This window comes from Rhagoletis pomonella, unplaced genomic scaffold, assembly GCF_013731165.1.
Source record: "Rhagoletis pomonella isolate Grant_MI unplaced genomic scaffold, Rhpom_1.0 Rhpom_scaffold_00004, whole genome shotgun sequence".
Taxonomy (NCBI): domain Eukaryota; kingdom Metazoa; phylum Arthropoda; class Insecta; order Diptera; family Tephritidae; genus Rhagoletis; species Rhagoletis pomonella.
The window spans coordinates 65,521,925-65,546,692 of NW_023458558.1; the positions used below are offsets into that span (position 1 = coordinate 65,521,925).

The window sequence follows — 24,768 nt, forward strand, 5'->3', positions numbered from 1 at the left end:
ATTTACCCTGATGAAACACTTTTGGTCACTCGGCAGTAAAAGTATATTTGGAATTTGTTCGATTTTTGCATATCTGGCTGCTAAGAAGCTGTCGAAGCTTATCTCATCGCATGCTGGTGGGTGAAGAGGATAGAAAGATCCTTGATTGAAAAGATGGTTGACGACGCGTTTTACTTTATCGCCGGCATTGCTGAAATTTAAATACGGCCATTAAGCTGCAAATCGAGTTACATATGTATATTCAAAATTAAATTAATTTAACCTACAATGCCAACTCATTTGAAATTATATGCTGCATGATATCCGTTGATGTCATTCCTATAACAATGCCATTTAAATCGATCATCGATGGGTCTGGTAAGAAATGCACATTTTGATAAGTCTTTCGCAGAGGGATCGACATCGTGGGATATACAGGATCAGCATTAGCGTCCTTATGCGAAGTGACAATTAAAATTGTTGTTGAGGTGCTGTTAAAACAATATGTAATTTAGATTTATGATACATATATGTAAAAAACTAAATATTAAATTAAAATTCATAAAAAACCGAACTCATGTTAAATTATAGAAAACGAATTATAAACATCTGACGATTTTTTGCGTTGTGGTCAAATGTGTCAATATATGGAAAAGATTCCCAAGTTTGCATAAAGAAATGTTCGTTAACTTTTTATTAAAATTAATTCCTTCTATAATATAAACCATTTAAATATAAGCTTCAATTTAGAAAAATATGTTCATTTTCAGCGAAGAATTTTTGACAACATATTTGTATAAAAGATTTATAGCCCATTCAGGATTTTTTTTTTCAAAAATCAACGGGATGATGTTCAAATCAGCACATCATTATACTAAAATTAAATGGCCTATAAAACTGCTTAAAAAAATATTGAAAGGTTGAAATTGTTGTGAAAAATTTGCATATTTTTAGATAAAGGTTGACACTTATATTTAAATGGATTGTATTTTAGAATGCACTATATTTTTATAAAAAAGTAACGAAATAATTTTGTTATGAAAAACCTTTTTTAGTCAGTATATGTATATCGTCGTTTAAAGTACAAATCCGCGTATCGCCATTCTGCAAAAGCGCGTAACTGACATTTGCTGACAAAAATTCGATTTGCTCACACAAGCTCTTGACTCAGTCCTTATGCATTCGTCGTGAAATATACTAGCCAGAGAATTATTTTGAAATATGAGTGTTTTTACTCTCTAGAAAATAACTTATGCAACCTCACATACGCGGTTTTGCATTATCTTGATACCCGGTTTTGCATTTTGTTGAAGCGTGGTTTTGTACTTGAAACGACGATATGTATTTATCTATTAATCGACTTCATACTTAATTCTTGTCTGCGGAGGACAGTACTTCCAATGCAACAGGCATTTCTGACCCGGTTTTGAAAATGTGGCAGTCAGAATATTTCCCAAAAATGTTAAGCAGTAAATTTAAATAGTAAGAATCTGTGATTTAAGGGAGAAGAGTAAATACATGTTTCATGAAAGATAATAGAATTTTCCCTTAAGAAGGAAACCTTAACCCTCTGGAGCATTACTCCGTTGGGGGTTTGACTGCCGCGCATAAATAACAAAGATGGTCCTAATCGGTTAAGGTAACGAAATAACTATTTCCCTGCGGATGAAAAGTCGCAGACCATCAGTATTTTCAAGATGGTGGCGATGCTGAGTTCCGAAAATCCAGCTTAACATTTTGTACGGCTGGCCTTTCAGTATTCTAAAAGAATGAAACACCATGCAAAAGATCGCCAAATTTCGATCCTAATTCGACTGTACTAGATACATACATATCGCCGTTTAAAGTAGAAACTGCGTATCAACAAAATGCAAAAACCGCTTATGTGAGGTTGTAGAAATTATTTTGTAGAGAGTAAAAACACTCATATTTCCAAATTGTTCTCTTTTTTTATAAAGCAATTGCATTTTTGGCTAATATATTTCAGCACGAATGGATAAGAATTAAGCCAAGAGCTTGTGTAAGCCAATTTTTGGCAAAAAAGTCAGTTACGCGCATTTGCAGAACGACGATACGCGGTTTTGTACTTTAAACGACGATATGTGTCTATGTAAATGAAAAAAAAAATAATAAAAAATTTATAGTTTAGAAAATCTGTGTAGACAATCATTACTAACCCAATAGCATCCACAATGCTTGCGATCATTTTTTCAAAGAACGACTCAAACGATTCGGCCAGTGTCACATTTTCACTAATCAGCTTATGCTCCGCATCCAAAAAAGGTCCAGTCAATACCAAAACATCCGGCTTGTGCTCCTTTAAGTATGCAATCAAATCATGCAATGGTTCATATACAAGATCATCATCGTGCGTATATGGGCCGGCAACGACGACAAAACTTAATGGATCTGTAAGTTTCGGTGGTGTAGGTGGACTTAGTTGCCGCTCAGCCAATACTTCGTCCACAATGAAAGTATCGCCTTTAGGATTTTTACCACTCACGATTGCAATTTGTCCGGGGAAAACTGCCACCGACTTGGCTTTAGAGAAATTCAAACGCACAGTTAGGCAACGAGCTTCATCGGTGCCGGCTAACATGGTGGAAGAAGGGTCTAATGGGCCTTCATGATCACAGCAAATGGTGCCAATTGTTTTTGTCAATTCCTATAGCGGTACAAAAAGTATGCATACATATGTATGATTAGGAAATACCGGTATGTACTCGTATGTATATGTATACATACTATAATGGCATAGTGCATGTTGTGTTATAAAGAAATTAAAAGAAAAACAATCTGAGGTCCCAAATGGCAGCAATGAATTTTCATAATTACAACTACATACATACATATACGCCTACTCTCCTTAACTCTACCACCCACCTGTGAATGTTCGTCCACTTGACTCAGCTCGTAATCGTCCGCATTTGTGCCAAACACCTTTTTACACAGCTCCTTGCCGATGTGAAAAATGCGATCAGCTGCGATATCACACCTTTCGCGCAGACAGTCATACATGTAATTGGATTTGGGCTCATCGAGTGTCTTACCGTTGTGGCATAGCAATTGTTTAACTTGGATTTTCTTTTGCTGTGTGGATGCCCATTTTGCGGTACCGATAAGCGTTGGATTGCCAAAAGTGTAAACGATCTTGCCTGAGCCTGCTGTGGCACTGTGGGTGCGTGGTGTGCCGGTGCTGTTGGGAAGAAAATATGTATGTACATATGTGTTCATATCGGTGGGCAATGAATAACAGAAGATAACCGCAGCAATAAGTGTGGGTGTTTGAATTGAACCGAAAAAGGTGATACAATAAAAATTTATTTGATCATACGGGTATGTACATAAATATGTAGAAATGGTGGCGAATAAGGAACGGAAAATTGTTTGTCTTAACGGGAAACATACTTCAATTGCCAGGTATAACATTTAATCCTGCTGTGACTTTTATTTGCAGTAAATGCCGTTACTCTGCGAGAGAATAATAATAAAAAAATTTACTTCAGCGCAACATTTTATGCGGCGATTACGCGGCTGGGAAACTAATGCGAAAATTTGCGAAGTTCAGTTTAAATAGTTGAATAGTAAAAATTGTACTATTTCACATGTAGTAACCCCGACTGAAACAATACAATAATCATAAAGCTACATTCATATGTATGTATACTAAAAACTAAGCTTAATTCGACTTAGTATTACGGTAAGGACAAACGTTTAGCCATACGCGATTTTTTCTTTTCAAGTACACTTTCAATGCAGGTACACAACAAACAGGCACAATTGATGGAGAAAAATATATAAGGTATTCGAGGTGGACATACTTCTTGTGATTTTTGCTTACCTTAACTTATTCCTCTGTTTTATTTGGCACTATGTACAGCCATTTTTCGGACTGGGTCAATAACAGCGAACCACGCCAATTGCTTCCGTCATATGTGAAGTTACGCCAGTTATTTACACCACCAAGGTAGGACCTATTGGCAAGAATTATTCCTTGCTTAACCTTCAGACTTAACAATATTGATAATATTAACGCTGGATCCTTGATAGACGGTCATTTACTATTTCAAAAACTACTTAATTCCGGTAGAGAAGACCTCAAAACTCTACTGGGTACTACGCAAGACACTGTTTTCTTCCTTATCACCTTAGTTCGTATAAGACTTTCTGAAACAAACGTCTGTCCCTGGCGCAGCTTAGATCGCTAAGGTGATGCTACACATCGGAGGCGCTAGGCTACATTAAACGCCTTCGGTCGCGGTGTTTATGGCCCTTAATAAAAATAATAATAATAAATACTTCGAAGATATATAACTTCCAATAGCGACGTTTCTCCCAATATACATACATTTGAGCGATTCATAACGGTGTCGTAAGTGTCGTATTTTTGTATGTCGTAAACTTTAAAAGCTTAAATAAATGTTTAGAGAACTTGGAACGTCAACCAACTATTTTTTAGCACTACAAAAAATCATAATATGACTTTGATGGTACTTTGCGAACTCCCTTAATATATTTCTTATATATTTCGTAAACTTTAAAAGCTTAAATAAATGTTTAGAGAACTTGGAACGTCAACCAACTATTTTTTAGCACTACAAAAAATCATAATATGACTTTGATGGTACTTTGCGAACTCCCTTAATATATTTCTTAGGCGTTTAAAGTTTAAGACAAACAACGATATGACACTTACCGACACCGTTGTGAATACCCCAAGTATCTTTTCTTCGTTTATCGCTATATCGATATTTTTTGCCTCTTTTTTTCCAAATTGTAAAATGCTGCGGTATCGGTCCTGGTGTTGAGATCAACTACATGTATGTCAATGTCATCTGCATTCGGCAGGAACTGAAAAAGTTACATAAACTGAGTTGCCTTATCTAAAACTTCGCTGGGTGCCCGAAGGTCACTCTACATAGATTTGAGGAGAACCTGAATTTGCTCCTTCTATCAAAAGCGGCTTTGAAGTCGACGGCAAGCAATGTGTGCCGATTTTTTGTGTCTAGAGTTTTTCCTGAATTTGACGTGCTGTTGACTTTTGCAGGCCACTGATAATTGGCTTCAGTTACAATGGTAATTGGCCGCGGTAATTGACGCAAACAACATTCTAATCTATCATGTGACCGGATTGCGTTTAACAGCTGAAACATGCGCCCTATCAGCTCTTCGTTGTCGTCAAAATCACAAAAGTGACACAGATCACTTGACCAGATCCCTTGCTTCAGCAAACGGCCTCAGTCTACAGTGACCCGACAAAATACCTGTAATAATTCTTAGTCTATCCTTGCGGAAATTGATGAGTTGCCTGTAGATTAGATAATATCCCTCAGGTAAGCTCTTTGATTGATGAAGACCCACGGTGTTTCGAAAATTCAGATCCCTCAGTTTGGTAATTTTCTTTCTGAGCGCTTTCTTTGTCGTGCTTGGACCTAACGCAAAGAACGGCTCAAGTCCTATCGGGCGTCGAGTCAGCAGTCATACCGTTGGAAGGCTATAATTCAGGCCAACGGTCGCCAAACTGCAAACTGCTGATACAATTTTAAGATAATTCTTTTGTTAACCCTTTTTGTTTAATACAACAAAGATTCGTAGTCGCTAATTGTAGACAATGTTTTAGCTGTTTCTTCGTATGTCCGGAATGCAATTCTTTTAGACTGCACAAAAGCTTGTAAAGATTTCAAACAATAAAGCAATCTTCAGGTTTAACCATGATACAAAAATTTATTTGTATCATGGGTTGAACTTTGCAGAGAAACAAATCTATCGAGAATATCATGCCATGACAAAATGTACAAAACTGTTTCGTGGGAGCACATTTTGTTTGCAATACCTTGAGCTTAATTTCTCACAATATATTTCTGTTCAGCGGCACCTCGAATTGACATCAACGCGCAACGCTCCAATTCAATGATGGCAGCTAGAACCCAAAATGTCATATCACGCAGTCGACGCCATGAACTATACAAAGAGCTTATCTATAGCAAAGAGCTCATCTATAGCAAGAGGTTCTCGAGCCTCCCTAGCTTTCTAATTTTCCTAATATATATATAATAGTACCCTGAATTGCTTTTGAAATGGAAAGTTTATTAACAACTTTTTCGTTGGGGAAAAAATTACCTTGACCTTTCAAATTAATTTCAAAGATATGGGGTTGTTTTTGCTATAGTTGCGTCAACCATTTCCATGGTCACGAGCTCGGAAAAACTTTTTAATTTTTTTTTTAAAGTTCATCACATTTTTTCAGGTCAGAAAAGAAAAAAAATTAAACTTTTATATTGCAGATCGTTTTAACAATCTAAGGCACTCCGTACATTACACGCCTGATCATAGTAGAGTAGCCGTTTCTTCATGCCGAAACGAATGCATGACGACTCAACTTCTGCACACTCGCGCGCAATGCACACGTCACCCGTTAATAAACACATTCTACACATAACACATTTCAGGCCGTTCTTTCTCAACTTCACAATTCTGTAAATATTTCTGCATGAATTGTTGCATGAACGCTTATGGTTTAATACAATTTGCGCGAATTTCAGCACGAAATAACTCATTTTCAATTATTTTCTTTTGAAATGACAAATAATTTTTATTTCCAATACAAAAAATAAACAAAAGCCGATTTCAAAACGGCAAGTGCCTTATTACAATGTTGGGCGCTTGGATTCATGAAGTTTTTATGATTAGGCGAAAACAAGATTATGAATCGTAATGTACAGAGCTTCGTTGAAAATTATGTGTTCAGCATGAAAGCTTCATACTTTAGTATGCCGAGACCATTACACAACTATGATTAGCCGATTAATGTGCGGAGTGCCTTATGCGATAAAAAATTACCTTGACCTTAAAAACGACATTCAAAAGTAACATTTTTGAATTTTCTTTGTTTGATCGGGAAACAGTATAAAATAAACTTCTTTAAAAAATTGCAAATTTGTTTTTCGGTTCTTCCGACCATGAAATTGTATTTCTTTACGCAGGAACAACCAAATTTTATGTTTAAAAATATTTGAAAATTTCATTGGATACTGCATTCCGGTATTCCTATACATTTAAATCTCCTCTGTTTTTAAGAACGAAATTACATCCTAAAAACAGGGGTTTCAATGTTTTTTATACAACTGGGTTATTTTTCCTGAAATTTCATCAATAGTTATGCGAAAAGTTTGTAAAGAAAACTAAAGGATGTGAGCACCCTGCCTAGCAAAAAAACCTTTTTTTTAGATTCTACCAAAAAATCGAATGACAAAACATTTAAAAAAATTTAGTTTATGGTAGTGTTACCATAAGGCAGATTTCGAATTTCTGTAATTACTTATGCTCAGAAAATATGGAAAGGGACATCCGGAAATGTGGAAAGGAAGATCAGGTGTCAGTTTCGGATGGGGTTTCTGTACTAAAATATTAGGACAAAACTTAACAATAACACTACATAGATTTAAACAAATATATTGTACGTTAATTTCTCCGAGGCTATTCCCCTTTTTGTAATGCAGTGTCATGTCCTTCTTTATTATAATCTACGAAGCAAATGAAACTGCGACGTCTAATCAAATTAAGGTATTGCAGTGTAATGTTATTTGGTAAATTTAAGACAGAAAATTACAATAATCGTAATTGGATATTCGATACCGAATCAAATACTGACAGAAAACTCATTAACTGGGTATTTTAATTGACTAACGCTGCTGGAAATTGTCATCCACGAATGCAAACAAACAATCAACTAAAAGCGCGCTGCTAGCCATCAGACCAACTAGTCAGCCAACATCAATTTTCTCAAAAACAATGTGCAACGAAACGGTGGAAAGTTACTAGTACTGGCAGCGTTTTTCAATTATTGCCCAAAAATGAAATCGAAGGAGACGACATAAAGTTTGATCATTATTATCAACATTATGGCCGGTGTCGCTTTAATCAAATTGCAATGCAAAATTTTATGCTTCGCAAATGTCGAATTCATGTATGTACATAAGCATATTCACAAATATGTATGTACAGATATACATATTTACAATTGTGTTCATAAAAAAAGTAACGGCACAGTAAAAAAAGGTCAACACTAAGTTGTTTCTAAGCTTTTCGGTATTGCAAATTGAAGAGTTGGGCTTGAATTTATTACATACATATGTAGATAAGGGTTTTAATAATAGAAAAAGTAACGAAAATCGGGAGTTTTTGTGCGCATCGCTCTTTTAAGAATTTTTAAATAAATCCTCGCTAAAATCCCGAATTTAGGTTGTAAACCACAGCCACCACGATACTCTCAGAAGGGGCCCTACCCATGAACAGACCGGAGTAATGCTCGCCAGCCAGACCAGCTGAACCAGGCAGACTTGCCAGACTCGCTCAACCCGCACTACTCGCACAGCCACAGACTTGCAAAACTAATAGAAAGATTCGCAAAAGGAAAGCGGAAAATTGAATTTGCGATTTAAATTATTACAATAAAAATTCTGAATGAGTTGTTAAGTTACTTAATTTCATCCTTCATTTTACCAACATTGTTTGTTGTTATTTTTTTTAAATAATACATGCAATTGTTTTATTAGACCTTGCACCAAATTCACAAAATGAAAAGTAATATTATATCACAAAACACTTTACTTCACACTTTATAAAAAATACTCGAATCTATATTTGCATGAAAAATAAATTAGGGTTAGATGCCTGTAATATAACGTTATTTGACAAGCTGATCCCAAAAACGGCCGTTAGGGTGCGTATTAATGTCAAAAACATGGAAAGAATATGAAGGAAAAGCGCAAATAATATTTCTCAACAATGTTTCTTCAAGTTTATTTAAGCCAAAGTGCATCCAGCAGCTTTTACTAAGAAACGAATTTTCATTTAAATCCGTCCACAATTCTATTTTTACCCACATTTCATATGGAAGGAAAGCACTGTGCGGCTTTATGAAAACCACATGAAAAAAGTAAGTACATACATTTATATGCTTTGCATGCGTGTATGCACGTATGTATGTACGTAGGTGTATGTGTGAAAGAAAAACAAAAAACAAAACAGAATTAAATTGGCACATGAAATGACAGCAATAAGGCAAAAGGCAAGAATACGAAAAATTAGGAAATCGACAAACGCTGGTGACCGAAGCCATCACCCCACACGAGTGAATGCATCAACCCACCACCAACACACTACCACCAGCCCATTCAGTAAGCCACTAAGTCCGTCAGACTGTCTGCTTATCCGTAAGCGCAGTCAACCAGTCAGCCAGTCCAATTGGGCCAAAAAAGCTTTGCTCATTGCCGCTTGCAAGTATCGTTATGGCCATTCGACGAACTCTTTTTCGCAATCCAATGCATTCGATGCAAAATTAAAAACAAAAAAAAAAACAACACAAGCTGCATAGCCAGCAAGTAAATGGTAAAAAAAATAAAAATAAACGTAGAAATAAAGAAAATCTAACGTAACTATGACCTGTAGCAAAATGCCAGAAGCATAACCAAATGTAAGACGCCGATGCAGTGCCGCAAATGCAACCATAAAATTACATATGTACATACATATGTATGTGTTTGTGCAGATAAGTCAGTATGCAAGTGGGTAGTATGTGAAATGAGAAGCGCCATACGTCAAGCGCCGCACGATGCATCACATTATGCAGAATAAGAAAATCATATAAAACATTATTGCCTTATGTTGATATGTAAGTACATATGTACATATCTATGTATGTATGTATGTATGTATACCCAATAAACATATTTGTTAAATTACAATTTTAGGCGCATTTGAGTGAGAATCATTCTTTTTTAATATGGAATTTTCCCTTATTTTCAAACTGAGAAATATTGAATTCCCAACTCTTTCTCAAACGTGAGTGGAGAGGAACGAAATGGAATCCAGTTACCCAAGCTCATTGAAATATTTATATTTTGCAGCCAATGATGTATGTAACAGAAACGCCCAGTTTTTATAGGAAAGGAATTTTTATTTATGTGGCTTAACAGTTTATTCATTTACTTACTTTAACAAAGAAAAATACATTTGATGTAAAAAAGTAGTTACATAAAGTTTGTGAAGTATTTATTTGCAACATAGAAAGGGCGATAAAATTTACCTTTAGCATTCGATCTTATATAAAAAGTTTTTTAGTGTAATTAAAGTGTTTATTTAAAATATAAAAATTCTTAAAAAATGCATTTAGTGGAAAAACTGTTATATCCGATTTTGGGATTTATTGCGACAAAAGTATTAAACGTTTGTCAATGTCATTGTGGCTTATTAACATATTAATTTTAATATTGTTATTGAGCTTTGTACCACGATTTTTTGAATAGGAAAATTTTTCCTAATAAAATAATCGTGTTACAAAGCTCAATAACAGTATTAAAATTAAAATATTACAAATTTGTTTTATTTGGACTTGTGGCTTTTTCAGTATATGTTTTCGAATTTTTTTTTTACAAACAAATTTTATTTTTAACATAAAAATATTATTTCATTTTAAGCAGGCAAACTGTTGATCACTATCCTTGCAGCAGATTATTTCTTTCATTCTACAGATCAGTCACAAAATGATACTATCAAAAAATTTCACTCAAATAAGTAAATTCCGACAGCCAAATGTTTGAAATTTGTTTTCCAATGTTTGTTGGGTATGTTTATTTATTTATATATGTCTGTTGTATTTTTTAAGTACGAGTATTTGTAAACCAGAAGTTAGGCTGAAGGCAACTCAAGATGCAGTGGCTGGCCGGTTGGTGCAATCTACGGGATGACGTTTACGATGGCGATCAGTGTTACACAGCGGCAGCGTAGTTTTTCGCGATTCCCAGAAGCGTGAGTAGCAACTTGAGGGAGAATGGGAGTAAATTAAAAAAAAAATATAAAAGTTTAAAAACGGAAAAACAGCAAAATTTATTTGCCTTTTTCCTGTTTTTTGATTTACGCGTTGGAACAAGCCCTGGACCAAGAAGATATCGAAGAGTCATTAAAATATCAAAATAATAGTTTTCAATGCTGTGCCCTGGACTCAGAACAATTTTCTAGAATGGCGCTTAACATTCGCCTACTCAACTCTCTGGTTATCCGATTTATCGGCTCATAATCATTCGAACACTTATTAAGCGGTTCATGATAGATAATAGGGGTATTCATCTAAACGTGTAAACTTATAAAACACGTACATTTATTTTACACCAACGCACCTCATAAAACCAAGATCAGGTATAAATTAAAAATAAATTAATTTTTATAAATAAATTCTCGCGTTTTTTTTACAAATGCTAAATACTTTCAGTAAAAAGTAATATTAGTTAAATTTCGCAGGCCTGTGTAATTAATTCTGAGCCACAGGTCCACAAAAAAAAATAGATGAAAGGCTCCTTTGACCAAACCTAGTCTATCATATGTTTTTGGGGTCGCTGAACACGAAAAAACATCTCGAATTTTACGTGACAGAGAAAATCCGAGGTGTTTTTTGAGGTTAGGAAAAAATCTAGACGTGATGGAGCAACACGGACTTCAGATTCGTGTAGTTTTTGGTAACAATTAAGGTAAATTATTGGTTCGGCGTTTTACTCTTCTTCTCCTTTGGCTCTGTAACTGCCCAAGTGACTTCGGCTGAGCGTTTTTAGAGAGTTAAATTTACATACATATAAATCTGTTTGCATTCCTAGCATATGGACTCCTTCAAAATCACAGCAAAATTAAAATACATACCTCGATATAATACATCGTGCCCTAACCGCCAAAATAACGTAAGCGACATTTTTTTCAAAATGTCCTTTTTGATGCAGAACTATTCTTAGAGCATCTGGACTCATTTCTGCATCAAAAAGAAAATTTGGAAAAAATATCGCTTACGTTATTTTGGCGGTTGAGGCTCGACATATTAAAAAAGTACAAATTTTGAATCAATACAATTTTGCGGAACATGTGCGATATGTACCCAGGACATATACATACATATAAGTATCTATGTATGCCAGTTTTTAAGAGCGTATATGCTATATATGCACAGGTATCTAAATATGTACGTATATATGCATGTATGTTGATACAACAGCTAAAAAATATCGCAATTGCATGTTGCAATATCATATATTTCATGATAACCCGAGGTGTTTTATGTTGATATTGGAGTTAGATTTATGGTTTGTTTGTGATAACAAGAAATATAGTTAATTTATTTGCAACAAGAATAATAATAGATTGGCGCTTACACAGTATGTTAGCGGTTGTCCGAGCGTCTCCCCCGATTGTGATGTTCTCACACGAAGGGGAGGCGGACCTACAGTTTTACGCCAAACGACGTCGAACGACGATTGTATTTTTTTATAAGAAGCTGTTTTACAAGGCACAAATACACTCGGAAGGTTTGCCATTGCCTGCGAGGGGTGACCGCTATTAGGAAAAATTTGTTTGTGCGGAATGGTAGCGCGCACTGCTAACCACTAAACCACAGCGGCCGCCAATTTATTTGCAACAAGACTTGTCAAAATCTATATAAGCTTAAATATAACAATGAATCGCTGTCCGTTAGTTCAGCTAAAACTCGAAAATGGCTGGACCGGTTTGAATAATTTTTTTTGGGTTTGTTCGCTATAGGAGCCCGGACTAGTCAGAAATAAACAGAATCAGTCAGATTTGACTGGAAATCGATCGCGTACTCGGTTCTCTGACTATTGAGGGGACAAAAAAGAGAGCAAATAAGGTCCTCTCTCTCTGTCACAAGTTACCAGTTTTAGTCCGAAGATTTTTTGCTGGTAAATTCTGGTAAATGTGTCAAACGATCAGCTGTAGTGTGTTTGGCAACCAAATTGTAAACAAGAGAAAAGTGCACTCTGCTAATTCGTGTTGACAAGTATTTATTTACCTCCTTAAGTGGATTCTAATGAATTTGAAAGTATTTTTGGTTACTTATGTACATGTGTGAGCTGAGTGTGTTTACATACAAAATAAGAAAAAATTCACAACCAAAATTTGGAGGTTATATTGAAGTTGACAGCAGTTACCATTTTTTACTAGAAAGCAATCCCGTACTTTTCAATTTTACTCTCTCGATCTGAGTGAATTTTTATTTTTTGACAGTTTTACCAGTTTTAGTCCGATGAATACGGGATTGCACCTGGTTTAAAACCAAAACAAATTTAGAGAGTCGCCACCTGTTTGAAAATCTCAGTGTAAGTGAATTAATGAGATTAGGTAGATATTACAATATGGGCGTCAAAAGAAAGAGGTTTAGAAGGCTTAAAGTAGAAAATATTTTTGTTTAAAAAAATTAATTAAATGAAAGTGGTAAGATAAATTAAATATTACGAAATGGGTATCAAACTAAAGGGGTTTAAGGAAGTTTAAATTTGTGACAACATCAAGGCGCACACCACAAATCGGAGGAGAAGCTTAGCGAAACATTAACATATGTGTAAGCGCCAATCTATTATTATTATTATTAATTCAATTAAATTGATTGATTATCGGCCGCTGTGGTGTAGTGGTAAGCAGTCCGCGCTTCCACTCCGCAACGCCTGGGTTCAAACCCTGGTCAAAGCAACATCGCAAAAAATTTAGAAAAAAGGTTTTTTCTTAACAGCGGTCGTCCCTCGGCAGGCAATGGCAAACCTCCGAGTGTATTTCTGCCATGAAAAACAGCTTCTCATAAAAATACAATCGCCGTTCGGAGTCGGAATACTGTAACTCAGTAAAGTTAGGTGGCGCTGGAGTCATCGGCGTAGCCAGAATGAAATTTAGGGGGGGGAGGGGGAGCGCTCGACCCTATTAAGCTGGCATTTCAGGGTACTATTTTATATATATATAAGGAAAATTTGAAAGTTAGGGGGGAGGGCTCGAGCACCCCCCTGCCCCTACCTGGCTACGCCCATGGCTGGAGTCGAGTTATTTAGAAAATCTGTATCTATTGTACGATCTAGTTGAAATTTATAATGCACATTCATTTCGCAATAAGCAATGCTTCTATAAAAAATGGACGGAACAGATGGCGCTTCACTCGAATTATTTAGAAACCCCGTATGTTTGGTCTGCTTTGGCCCAATGTTTATGTTATACAAATTTACTATTCAGATGGCCAAAGGAAGGAAAGGGGTTAAGTATGCTTACAAAGATCGCAAAATTGTGTAAGCGCACCTTTGTCTGACGTCGACATACACCGCTTGATGAAATTTTTCTTCTGCGGCAGCCAGGCAGCCCTCAAAGCATTTCCCAACACGATTTGTTTGTTAGGAAAAATAGAAAAAGCAGCAACAAAGTCTAAGCCGTGGAAGTATAACTCTAGCTACTCAAAGTCAACAGCGCGGGGTATGCACACCCCGTAAACTCTTGTTGCTAATGCAAAGGATTCTTGGTCCTCCTAAAGACATGCTTTTTTATAATTTACAGTATAGTTCCACTAAAATTTTATTTTATTTTTTTAAATGTTAAGTGAATTTTTAGTGAAAAATTTAGTGAAAACTCGTAAATTGAAAACTTTACCAAGCAGCCATTTTGGCTTGGTACACGTGATTTCTATTAATTGACATACTCTTTAACAAAAACCCGAAAAAATCGGACCCTTGAACTAATACTTAAAAAAAGTGAACGTCTAAGCAATTTTTTTTTTTATTGATGATTTTTTAAATGATCTTTAAAATCGAATATCTCAAAAACGTTTGTGTTTTGGATATCACACCATATAACAAAATTACCTAAGTAATAATGTCCCAAGTATCTAGGAGACTTTCCTGGCAAGTTTGAATGTAGTTGTATGTAGACTTTTTAAAACTTGTGCGTGTGTATATATTTATACTAGGATGATCCTTAAAAAATCAAATGAACGGGGTTTTTCAGTCTCACCCCTTCAATCGGCAATACCTGGGCCACAGATATCGCATATAAATTTTGGTCCGATAGGAGACGCTTAAGGCGTGTCCCGCGGGGGGAAAAGTTGGGATTCCTATATGGCCACTCAAAAAATTAAAATGAAGTTTTTTTTTTATCTAATACCCAAAATCGATACTACTAAAGTCGAGGATATCACATATAAATTTTGGTCCCGATTGGAGTCAGTTACGACGTTTTCATAGGTTAATCTGAAGTTTGACCCCTGTGCGACACGCCTTGACCGACTTAAATCGGGACCGAAATTTATATATGATATCTTCGACTATAATAGCATCGAAAAAGGGGTTGAGACTTAGGAAATCGGATGTAAAAATTTTCTTTCCACATTTAAGGACCACCCTAATGTATACTTTACTACCAGGCAGTAATAAATAAATTGAACGGTCTTAATATACATACATATGAATCAAATCATCGTTATAAATGTATGTACGCTTGCACTATATTTAATGTTTATAGCATTGCTTACTTACATTGGCGAATAACTGGCTGGACTGAAGAGTAGAGCATCACCGTGGCGAGCAGGTGTTCTTACCAAAGCGTTTTTAGCCTGAAAGCATAAAATTAAAGAGGAAACAATAACTTTAGAATATGATTCCAAATACAAACAAGGAGCTTGCAATAGGTATGTAGATAGACACTTATGTATTAGTACTAGCATTAGTACAGGATATTCGCTATTTATTTATGAGTAAAAAGATAAAATATGCAGAATTGCAGCTGCTTCAGAGTATGGCTAAAGTAAGAATAAGGTGATTAGTTCTTCGATAGAAAAACGATATTTGTATATGCACACACATACATACATACATATGCATGTATTAGGGTGGTCAGTTTTTTAAAAATTTTCTCGATTTATAGAAAATTGGAGATAAGGCGACCCGTATTTTTTATTTAGAGATCGGTTAATATATGACCATGCCGCCAGGGCTTTGAAGTTTTCCATAAACATATTTTATAAAGGGAAAATACATTTTTTGTAGAATTGCTACAAAAGCATTACAAATAAAATCACACAACATCACAAATCTTCCAACAGTAGAATTATGATCTAAATTCAACTCTAAAATTTTACTAACTAAATATTTTTTCCAAAATGTGTGTGTTGCGGGTTCGAAAACATAAAAAACTAAGTTTTTTCTTTAAAAAGAGATAGAGATGCTATGAAAAAACTATAAAATTTTAAAGCTAAATATGCATCATAATTTTATTGGTAGAAGATTTTGGAAGGGTAATATTTTTATTAGATAAAAAATATTTATTTTTAACGATTTTATGGCAATTTCAGAATAAAAATTACGGTTCACCTTATTTCCGATATTCTGCTGAGGTGGGTGGAAAATATAAAAAAATTACCACCCTAATACATATGTAGGTACATATCGTCACCTGAAATTCAAAATTCGCTTTTCGATTGCTATGATGGATTTCATTGAATTACAACTCCCCACATCGTTTTATAAAAAAAAAAAACAACAAATACAAATTGGTCACGAATTTTCCATTTCAGTGACGATGTTGTTACGTTATTTTGCATTTCAGGTGACGATATGTATGTACACGAGAGCTGTTTTCAACACTTTACTCAGAAATATTTTTAGACAGGTTTATAATTAAAATGGTTATGAAATTTGCGACTTGATTTCCTAATTTGCGAAGATAAAATCAATCAAAATTCTTGTAAAAATGTTTTCCGCAAAAATTCTTACATATTTTTTATTGTCTCTACATTCAAGCCAAGCGAATCTGACAGAGTAGTTTCTGCAGGCCTTTGTCTGCACAAAATTAGGGGTTTCAATTCAATTTTACAAATATTATATGTAATATCTTTACTAAGTACCTAAAAATATTACGTTCTTAGCCGCCGGAACTTATGGCTCCTTAATAAATCGTATGCGACAAATATCTTGATATACCCATAGACGAAAACAAAAAAAGCAAATAAATTATAACTCCACTCCTATTGTAGATTAATTGTTCCACTCCTTAAATTACTGTTAAATACACAGCAGTAAATCATAACTTTCAGATGTCAATTTGCCGATTCATAAACGCACATGTTAACCGTTTACCTGCACTTACACCCATACAACTTGCGAGCGCGTATAAATCTGCTAATGAAACCCAAAGGAAGCCATTAACTTTTAACAGTACAAAATATCAATTGAAAATTTAATGAAATGGCCAAAACTACATGTCGCCGGAGCCCAAGTGTGAGAGATACTCGTAGATTAAATTAAACATACTCGTGTCTTGCAGTTACTACTTGCAAACGGACTGAGAATCCATGGAGAAAAAAAGCAAAACAACAAATTAATAAATAAAACAGAACCCACTAAGCAAGCAAACGAACAAGTACTACCAAGTAACCAACTAAGCAACTCACAAGTTAAGTAAAACGAAAAAACAACAAAGGCCTACAAACGAGCGAATCATAAACAAACACCAATATGGAGATCGATATGTTGCAGCAACATGACAGTACAGCGGAGCAACTATCGAGTGGGTAGTGTGGCAATAGCAGTAGTGGTGATTACTGTTGTTCGCGCGCAAAATTTTACTGTCTTGCCGTAAAATACGAGTAAACAAAACTACTAAAAAAGTAGAGTTAAATAAACTTAAAAAAAGTGTACTAGTACACATGTATGTATGTATGTACATGAAAAAATGGAATAAATGAACAGTGTAGCCCATAAAGGAGCGGACGCACTTGTTGTTGCTGCGGATATTCAGTTTGTACATACTAAGGCATTCAATCCCGAACAACTTTAACAAACCCGGGATTTCAGATTGCGTAAATTTTTTAACCCGGGATCTCAGAATTTTTCCGGATTTTTGTATTTTATAACAATTTTTGCATTTTGTAGTAGGCTGACCGTTCTCAGCATTCAAAAAATGAAACCACACAGATTCATTGTTGCTACATTTGATCTTACGCGCAGCATAATGCTTCTTAGTAAAAGAGTCAGCAATTTAACGTAAAAAGAAATATATATTTTTATAGTATTCTAAAATATCTATATTAATTGCAATAAACAGTTACTCATATTTACAGAAATTCATTTTATACAAAACCACGCCAACAAGGTAAAACGTTTTCAATTGCTACCAGATTTTTCATTTTGGCACAGCTCTTACACAAAATGTTTGAACAAATACAATTATTGTGGCAGGTTCTGAATTTTACTTCTGCGTGCAAATGACTCAAGTTCACTTTGAACCCAAGTTTGGTGTTCTCTATTACTCGTTTTTCCCCTCAAATGAACGCGAATTCATTTCCTCGTTTTCAAAATCACTGCCACTCTATAAAAAACTATTAAAAATTTCGGCATCCTGGAGTTGTAATCCCGGGATTTCGGGACATGTAAAAGTGTCCGGGAATGAGTGCCCTAGTACATACTAACTATGTATGTATGCATGATGAACACACACGCATGCGCTTGAGGTGTGTGTAGCAAGAAGACCTGGACTTTTCGCCTTTTGGTGGCTGTAGCTCTGATTGGCATCACCTGCCAGTAACCAACAGCAACGTGTTGAAGACCGACCAGCTGTGGTTTGCTAGTGCATACTTGGGACGGACCATAGCACTTTGACTGCTACTGCCTTCAATGCTGCTGCTGGTGCGATGGTGCTGCTGTGACTGTACGCACAAATGCATGTATGTAAGAAGTGATGCCGTGTTGGCCTAAACTTTGGGTACCACCATCGTTACAATTGTCATCGTCATTGCTCTGAATTGCGACCGGTGCAAGTGTGTCTTAAGTTTTTTTTATTTCGGATTTGTGAAAATGGCTACATAGATTTAAAGATATTTGCTCCCGCACATGATTGTAAATGGAGCATACTCATGCGTATAAGTACATATGTAAATATAAACATATGAATGTCTATAGATATGCTTGAGGGACACATATGTATGTATGTAAATGTAAAATCCATAGATATGCTTGAGGGACACATATGTATGTATGTAAATATAAATACATCTTCAAATTTACACCCAGTAAACAACAATAAAGATCATTTGCAATCCTCACATGAATGCTTTTAAATGCAGAATCATGTCAACAAGTCTCTCACCATGCTTGCTCTAATAAATATATATGGGGCAGAAGCGTTAACCATGACCTCATGAGGTTGCTTTAAGATTTAAGAGAACAATTCTTCAAGAGAGTGCAATGGGGTATGGTCGTTCTTCTGGGTATGAAGTTACAGCTGCGCAACTATACTCAATTCCGACGCTTGCGTCACCGTTCGCGCACTCTGGACAACGTGAGCAGCCTCTATGTGCGAGATGCGGGAACAAACCTGTGGAGCGTGGAACACCTCCTCGCAAGGAGTTGTGCGCTGAAATTGGGGCCGGCAACTTAAAAAAGCCTTTACAACGAACAGACTTCCCAAGCCTCGGATAGTGACCTCCCACATGTTGATTCGCATTAACCTTAAGTTCAACAATATCAGCTTAACTTGCTCGCCCGACCCAACTTAGGAGAATGAATGCTTTTATGCGCGCTTGGCGGCTTTGTCGCTAGAGTGGGCAGATAAGGTATATTCAGTTCAACAGTCGGAGAATTTAGCCTTCATGCCAATACCCCCGCCGTAGCACGAAGCATGGTAGTTAATAGCTACCAGCATCGAAACAAACATAAAGCCACTTGGATGTTCCATCATCAAAAACCCAATTAATCACTATCGATATACTTCGAGCAATCTTTACGTCCATTCCAATTACTACGAACGTCGACACATCTGCAGGAAGTATGCATCCAAAACGACCAACTGCAGGTAATGGCGATGCTTCGTTTGAGCGATACCAGGACAAGCGAAGGGAAGAAATGCGCCTTTTTATGAAAAAGATAACAGATACAGAAAGTCTTGACTTCGAAGAGCTTGAGACATTGGCTGGCAGAAATTTAGAGCGAAGGTTCTATAAAAAAAAACGATTGTTTTAAGATTGCGGCTAGTTCTTGTAGAGATGACGCTCCCAACGGCTTTCAGGTGGTACATAATGTATATGAACGTAATATCTAAGTTTTGTATCCTCGCAAAATAATATAGCGTGACGTTTAGTATAACTTTTAGGCTCGTCGAAATTGTGAAGGACCTCTAGTGTGGTATTCACTTTCATGCGACTTCTTAAATCTTATGTAGGCGAGTTGTCAATACGAAGGGGCAAAATATACAGCTAGAGGTCTATGTTGCTAGCGAATACAGATGAAATTACATCAGCGCAGTACCTTCCAAATTATGTGTAGAACGGGGCAAAAGAGATTGGTCCTGGCAACAAGTAAGACGTCTTCGTGTATTGGGACTCGTGCCACTGTTGGCAGCAGCATTTTTGAGATAGTGAAGTACTTTGGCTAGCAGTAGATCCAGTAACAAAAACACCAATAATGTCAGCCTGAATATCAAGCGAAGAATAACTCCTACCAACAAGTGTTACTTTGAGCTCAGTAGGCAATTGAAAAGTAGAACTCTTACTTGGCGAACAAATATTACGTACCAATGCCTCCTCAGGTCTATCCTTTTAATTGGCTCACACAAGGACAATGTCTACAGAAGATTGGAAGGCTTTGCGGGCTTTCAAGAGAACCTTTCTACTAGAGATGGGCACGGAACTAAATATTTAATCCCGATCCCGACCATCCCGAAATTCGATTTTTAAGTCACATTTTTTAAAATTGTACCGCGGGTCCCATGGGTTCCGATATCTATCTCTAAACCAGGCTACAAACGGACAACAAATTGAAACATCGATTGAGATTTCAACGTGTGGCATGGTTCGCAAACCGATCGAAGGTTGACAGAAATGTGCTTGTCTTTCAAATTAATTTTAAATAATAATAAAAGATCTGGCATCCTCCGATTATTTTGTTTTGCTCTGCTGTGCGTTTTCGTCTCAATGAAACATTAAAAGTGCATATTTCAAACATCGTTTTTAATTATGATTTTGTGAATTTGCGGAGGTTGCGGTTTTATCGGGAGTGTCGGTAAAGGATTTTGGTCCGATCCCGCCCGCCATATTTTTACAGATCTTCCCGATGCCGCCCATTCCGGTCAATTTTAAATCAGTACCGAGGGTCCCGCGGGTCCCGCTATCCCGCGCCCACCTCTACTTTCTACATATGAGTCAGAGCCCCGGTCGATGGACGAATATGGAATGACGAACTGTACGAGCTTTTTCGACGTTATCGACATAGTAGTAAAGTGCATAAAAATACCACGCTTGAGCAAGTGTACTAGGGATGAACAATATTATTGATTGCTAAATAAATATTTTGAATTATGAGCTAGAATTTTATATAAGTATTCCAAGAATTTGATATTTGTGTTCACTTGGTATCTATTTTTCCGGGCTCTCTTCCCTACTGGCCTATCAATTTAACTGATCACTACAATAGTGCTTGAAGTAGGAAATTTTATTATTAGAAAATAAAAGGCTCAAGCGGAAAAACAAACCAAGACTTTTAAAACAAAGAGGAAATTCCAATTGTAACTAGAACTACCAGCATACGCAGTGAGTTAATGACTACAACAAGCAACTAAATACATATGTATATTAAGGTGGTAGAGAAATGTACGTGAAAAAATAAAGTCGGAATTTTTATACTCTCACCCCTAGAACAATTCTATACCGAAAAAATATATCGCTATTTTTCATTTTGAAATAAAAAATTATTTAGCGGTCGCTCAAAGTTTTCCATGTATTTTCTATGGGAAAAACAAATTTTCGTAGAAATGGTATAGAATTCTTGAAAATCCATACTTTTTGATCGGAAAACTATGCTTCTCTTCTTCAGGAGATTGCCGATAATAATATCCAATTATATAATTCATAATTTTTTGATAGTAACTATATTTTATAGGTCCGCCAAAACCAGAAAATGAAATGGGGGTGTAAATAAAAAATCTTTAGTATTAAAAAATGGTTAAATAAACAATTTGGTCTTGTTATTGGAAGTACCCTGAAGAGAACCAGAGTTTTCCGATCGAAAAATATTGATTTTCAAGATTCAATACCGTTTCTACGTTATTTTTTCAATATAAAATACATGGCAAACTTTGGGTATATTTTTTCGATGTTTTACTTATTTTGGACCACCCTAATGTATATGCATTACAACATAAACTTACAATAAAAGCTACCAGCAACAGAAGAAAAATCCGCACCTTTGCAATCGCTACTGTTCCAACTATCCGCTTGCCAACCTCATACACTTTTCCCTAAACTAAGTTCCCGCTGTTGCACGATACGTGTAAATTTAGCGGAAACAATCGTGTGCATACATATGTATTGAAGCACCACTGCTTTTTACGACTCAACATACATATTTACAACGCTTAGCGCGTAGTGCAAAAATTTACTTACTAGGCTTTGTTTTATTTAATTTTATTTTAAGAATTCAAGAAATTTGTTTTACTTTTATCTAACGCTTAGTAATCTGGCAGGCGGTTAACAGCAGCACAGGTGACAGTCGAACAGGTGGAATCTCAAGCGTCAATGGTAGTTAGGTGTGCATTCACATATGTAAGTATGTTTGCTGCTTATACAAATATGTTTAGGAAGTTACGGTTGGTGCATTTGTCGATGGTATTGTAGTTGCTCATATGTATGTATTTATGTGGGTATGTATGAATATAGTACAACTACGTATGTATACTGCATTCAATTGACTCCTTATCATTTGCTCTTTGTTAGTGCGTGGCGCAACGGAAAGTACTTAGCAGCCATTGTGGGAAATGCGCGACAGCATGCGGATGTCGCCATTCGTAGCAATTGACAATTATATTATGCATAGGCCTACTATACTGGCGGTGAGTTAGTAAGCATATACACTTGGCGACAAATGAAAGAGTACATCTTGTTGTAATATAATATTTACAATTATTTTCCTGAATTTTTTTTTGCATTAATTTTTTATGAAAATATAGTTTATTGTATAATTTAAACCATATAAATCCAAGTTTCGCACTTATATAAAGTTCACAAAAAGTCATACAAATTTCATCAAAATTTTCAACTTTTTATTTAGAATTTCTAGAAAATTTTCCAGTATGCAGTTTCATTTTTAGTCTAATGAAGTGCAAGTTTCAACCGGCTAAAAATGGCGTTGATTTTTGAGAGTTTGTTTTTGGAGACTTTTAATACAAAAGCAAGTGAAATTTGCAAAAACTGGCGTTGATTTTTTGTTGCTAACAGGAGCATTTTATTTCATAAGAAATTCATGCTTATATGAAAAAAAATGCAAAAAATACGTCACCAAAAAAAAAAGTTTTAAAAATCAACGGGATTTTCTTAGCCGTTTGAAACTTGCACTTCATTAGACTAGAATTGAATGGGTTACAAAAGTGCACACTCGAAAATTTTCTAGAAATTCTGAATAAAAAGTTGAAAATTTTGATGAAAATTTTATGAACTTTTGTGTTCAACTTTGACTCATATGGTTTATATTATATAATGAACTATATTTTCATAAAAAATTTAAAACTAATGCAATAAATGTTTCAATAAAATAATTGTGAATATTATATAAGAACAAGGTGCACACTTTCATTTGTCGCTTAGCGTACATACATGTGAACAATCGTACGTATTTGCATGTGTACAAACATTCCTTAAACATTGGTACATAAGTCTGTATATTTCACTAGAGCATATCATAAATGAGGTGCAGCTCAAGAAAATATTTAGATAAGCTTGTGAACGCATCGATTTGTTGCCACTGTGTACGAGTACAAATATTTGCATTTTATTGGTAATTGGCTAAAAAGTCAATAACAAAGGCTAGTCTTATTGGTAACTTAATATAAGCTTCCGTATTAAGTACTGATTGTGGTGGAATTCGAGAAATGAATTGGAAGATTCGAAATTTGTGATTAACACGGCAGGTGCTAATATCACAAAAGGAAGGAATTTTAATTTATGTAGATATTTTCTTTCGATGGATTCATGATGAACAAATTAAAGGAATTTCTTAGTGCTCTAGAGTTAGTGGACGAGTTCTCAAAATTGATCGAAAGAATACTGGCGACCAGGAATTATTTTGCGGCTGTTTATACGTAATTAGGTAATTTTTAATTTCACACAATTTCGATAATTTGTTACTAAACCTTTCGTAAATTTTATACATTCATAGACATATTTGAACTTCAGTGTACATATTTTCTTACTTTTCTCAACGCGAAATATGTAAGGGTTAGGGCCTAAACTTAAGAGCACATACATATTTACATATTTATGTACATATGTAGGTAGGCAGGCACACCGAATGGCCATAATAAATAACAATTTTGGAAATATTTCCTCAAATAATCAATTCTTGAATACGTAACTGTTTCAGATATCGCGAAAGTAGGTCGTCGACCTCGGTTTGATGACGAAATAAGTAAATTTGAAACGTTTTTGCTATTCCACAGTGTTTGACTGACGTGCAAAATTAACATGAAAGCGTACAATAAACAATTAGGTAACCGTAAACTTCTTACAACACGATATAAATATCAACCAAGTACTAGGGTGATTGACTCGGTTTTTCCAAACCGGGTTAAACAGGTTTTTTTTTGAATATTTTTTAGGCGGTTTTTTGAAATCTGTATTTTGAGAATACTGAGTAAACAGAATTTTTTCAATTGAATAAGCCGGGTTTTTACCTATTTGATTTATATAACAGAATTTAAATATTCATTTTATTGAAAATGGCACTATACATTTGTATTAATATTATCCGCCCAACTCTGTGTTTTCTTGATGAACTATTTGTAAAGAACTTTTATCAATATTTTTATCAAGTAAAAGTCCCCATCACATTCTGGCGTCAATATTTATAAAATAAAGAGCTTGTTTCTACCTGAGTTGAACTCATCCCAGTGGGGAAATGTAATGTATAGTAATCGAAAAAATAATCAGTAAAACAACCCTTT

The 24,768-nt window shown here is 35.4% G+C and overlaps 1 protein-coding gene across 1 annotated transcript in view; it reads right to left on the reverse strand.

Annotated features, from left to right (window-relative positions):
• LOC118737995 (DNA polymerase alpha subunit B) overlaps nt 1–24,768 on the reverse strand; it is a 209,448-nt gene that overhangs the window by 361 nt on the left and 184,319 nt on the right. Inside the window, exons 3-7 of the mRNA XM_036468849.1 lie at nt 15,321–15,397; nt 2,863–3,175; nt 2,157–2,644; nt 267–470; nt 7–190 (exon numbers count right to left, since the gene is read on the reverse strand). Coding sequence (XP_036324742.1) covers nt 7–190; nt 267–470; nt 2,157–2,644; nt 2,863–3,175; nt 15,321–15,397 — 1,266 coding nt within the window. The remainder of the gene's footprint in view (nt 1–6; nt 191–266; nt 471–2,156; nt 2,645–2,862; nt 3,176–15,320; nt 15,398–24,768) is intronic.